At 33.5% G+C, this 3454-nt stretch overlaps 1 protein-coding gene across 1 annotated transcript; it reads left to right on the top strand.

Annotated features, from left to right (window-relative positions):
- The first annotated feature begins 533 nt into the window (after window positions 1-533).
- Window positions 534-2588, top strand: LOC119604395 (probable cytochrome P450 313a4). The gene is made up of 5 exons (XM_037956959.1): window positions 534-771; window positions 845-1033; window positions 1104-1173; window positions 2025-2307; window positions 2367-2588. Exons 1-5 carry the CDS (start codon window positions 534-536, stop codon window positions 2586-2588), a joined length of 1002 nt encoding a protein of 333 aa, XP_037812887.1.
- The last annotated feature ends 866 nt before the right edge of the window (window positions 2589-3454 follow it).

The following is a 3454-nucleotide window of genomic DNA, read 5'->3' as shown; positions in this document are numbered from 1 at the left end:
TATAGGGGGGTAGGGTCAATTATCGGCCGATTCTCATAGTTAGTTAGTTTGAAAGGAGGATGTATATACATCAATATATACATCATCTATCGGGCCTGTGTGTATTTCTTCGGATTTATCCTTTACTCCTTTACCAGTGGCTCAGGTGGGAATCGAACCCACCAACTCCGGTCTACCAGACTAGAACACTAACCACTAACCTACCGGAGGCCACGGTTCCCATAAAACTTGTTTATGTCGAATTTCGTTGCTATACATGCTTTTTTAAGCAAGTTATACGCATTATATGTATATATAGGACGATCTAGCCATGTCCGCCTGTACAAGGATACAAGGAAGAATGTAGAGCGATTTTGCAAGCATAAGTTGATTATTTTCAGATATAACACTGCCACCACGCATTAAAAATGGCATTACAAAAATCACATCTCCTTGAAAAAAATCATAACGACGCCTTTGCGATGGCTCTAAAATATAAGTTTTCAGAAAATCATTTGTGTAGGGCATCATAAGCCCGAGTAAACCTGACTAAAATGTCACGACATTTGTTAAAAATTTTTAAATTTCTTACAGAGGGTCTTTTATACTTTTATAACTATGCCAATAAATATGGTCCAAACTGTGTAATATGGATAGGAATATGGCCGATTTTTCTCTGTACTGATCCAGAAGTCATAAAGGATATTTTAACATCTAAAAACTGCATTGATAAACCAATCTTATATAAAGGAATTACTACAATAGCCGGCGATGGTTTAATAACTCAAAATTGTAATAGAACGGGGAATTCTAAAATTATCTGAAGTTATTATGATTAAAAATTTTCGTTAATTACAATTTACAGATCCTGATTGGAGTAGACATCGTAAAATGCTGAATAAGACCTTTTCACCTACAACTTTAAAATCATTTTTCTCCCTTTTTCACAAAGAGATTAACAATGTAATAGAGCACATAGAGAAAAGTCAAGAAAAAGAAGATGACGTTGATATGATGGTAATATTTCTGGCATTTACCATGAGAATTGCTACCAGTAAGTTATTCTGAATATAGTACAGATTTTTATCAATTTTCATTCGCTTAAAAAGTAAAATTCTCCTTAGAAACAACACTAAAAAGAAATTTGGAACAGACGGAATTTAATTCATTTATTATGGCAGAACATGCTCACGCGTAAGTTAACTAAACTAAACCTGAAATTGTACCTAATTATACCCTACACCACTTTAGTGGGTAGGGTATATTGGGTTTGTGCTGATGTTTGTAACGCACAATAATATTGGTCCTATACCCACCTTAAAGTATACCAATCGGCTCAGAATCATTTTCTGTGTCGATTTAGCTATGTCCGTCCATGTAAACCTTTTAATCAAACTACAGGTCGCAATTTTGAAGATAATTCAATGAAATTTGGCACATGATCTTTTATGGTATCGTAGACGAAGCCTATTGAAAATGGTTAACATCGGTCCATTATTTCACCTAGCCCCCATACAACTGAACCCCCGAATAGGGCTTTTAAAATTTGTAATCAAACTACAGGTCGCAATTTTGGAGATAATTCAATGAAATTTAGCACATGATCTTTTATGGTATCGTAGACGAAGCCTGTTGAAAATGGTTTACATCGGTCCATTGTTTCACCTAGCCCCCATACAACTGAACCCCCGAATAGGGCTTTTAAATTCATAATTATGTTTAATATACTCATATCTCGACAAAAAGCTGCAAAAACCAAGTTGTATACAAGACTTGATGACCCTCACGAATTCCATAATAATAGTTTCTCATATGACCCTAGCCCCTATGAAAATCCCCCATCAAAGTTTCACTTAAATGTCCACAATTTTATTCAACAATAAACGGCTTAAGTATGTATATCTAAGGCAAGGTACAATTCAACTTAAATGCTTTATTATGGCAACTAAATTACGTTATATTTTTGTCGAAGGTGTAGTGTATTATATGGTCGGCCTCTCCCGACTATAATTTCTTACTTGGCCTATAAACTGATTTTGTTTTAGATTCTTAGAGTTTTTAGCGGATGTCTGCCTTAGTCAAATAATGGCGATTAATTGGATATACAAACTGGCAGAGAATTATGTTTATAAGACTGCTAGGGAAGGTTTTGTGATGTTTCAAAGACTTATCAGCGAATCAGTGGATATTATCCGAAGAAATGATACGAAAGATCCCAGTTATTTGCCCGAAATTAATAGCGTTTTAGATTATGCCTTTATGGGAGTTCAACAGAATATTTTACAATTGGACGAAATTGAAAACCAAATGATGCATATCTTTTTCGGTGTAGTTTTTAATATAGCTTTAGTTCAAAGAAAATAAATCTGAATGAGTTATTTTTAAAGGCCTTTGAGACTACATCTTCCACATTGTATTTGGTTATCGCATTGCTGGCTATGCATCCGCATTATCAGGAACATGCATATGAGGAGGTAGCAAGTCTATTACCGGATAATGAAAACGATATTACATTAGAATTGATGGAGCAAGCGACTTATGTAGATATGATTTTAAAAGAGACAATGCGACTATTTTACCCAATACGCTACAATAGGTCATATTGTTGAAGCTACATCTGTCAAATTGTTTATCATTTATTCTGTTTAACTTATTAAATAAACATGGACGAGTATATGAAGATCCCCACAAGACATGTAAATGATAAAATTGAATCTCAACCAAACGATTTTTTCAAAAAGAGTCATCTTCAGCGATGATGCTCATAAGTATATTGAATGACCTCAGCAAACAAAATTAACGAATTAGGGATGAATTTGTGTGGTGTGGATTATGGACTAGTCCATATTTCGTTGGTCAGGTGATCACCGTCAGCCACAAACCACATTGGACCTTAAATGGGTGCTAGGATGTGATAGCGACTTCCAAATTCCTGTATTTATATTTTATTAAGTTTTTGATTCGTATGTTTTTGTATAAAATTCTACTTTCTGAAAATTTTTTTGTTATTGATTGAGTTAGCGTTGATTTTTATGATATTTTTTTGATTTGTAAAAAAATTTGAGAAAAAAAAGGAAAATTTTTGTTAAAGGGATAAGACACAATTTTGTTGAAGAAAAAATTTGAAATTTTAATTGGTGAATCAAAGAAAAGAAAAAAAAAAGAAAAACGGAAGAAAAAGAACACAATTTAATTTAAAATTGAAAATCTGATTTTTGAATCCACGAGGAAAATTCCTCGGTGCTCTGGGGGAACTATATTTTATGATCTTTTGGAGGTATGGAATAGTCTCCTTGGAAAATTGAGTACGATTTGGGGAAAATCCAATGACAAAATTTTATCTAAGTCAAATGGCCTTGTATTATCGAAGCGAACATTTGATCAAAGGAAATCCAAATTGATGGCATATAGTCAATATACTGAAGAAATTTTAAGAGTATAATCTTGGAATCTTCAAAACGTTGGACAAACACTT

This window comes from Lucilia sericata, unplaced genomic scaffold, assembly GCF_015586225.1.
Source record: "Lucilia sericata isolate MDLA Ls3-8-SP2 unplaced genomic scaffold, ASM1558622v1 Contig000389F_arrow, whole genome shotgun sequence".
NCBI classification, from domain to species: Eukaryota; Metazoa; Arthropoda; class Insecta; order Diptera; family Calliphoridae; genus Lucilia; species Lucilia sericata.
Note: the sequence above shows the minus strand (reverse complement) of the source record. Positions and strands in the feature narration are given on the sequence as shown.

Bases quoted from the DNA above. Each gene is read 5' to 3' on its own strand.
- LOC119604395 (XM_037956959.1), top strand. From the start codon at position 534: ATGTCACGACATTTGTTAAAAATTTTTAAATTTCTTACAGAGGGTCTT. The intron at 1,034-1,103 runs GTAAGTTATTCT...AATTCTCCTTAG, and splicing joins TACCATGAGAATTGCTACCA to AAACAACACTAAAAAGAAAT. The intron at 2,308-2,366 runs GTAGTTTTTAAT...TTATTTTTAAAG, and splicing joins TGATGCATATCTTTTTCGGT to GCCTTTGAGACTACATCTTC.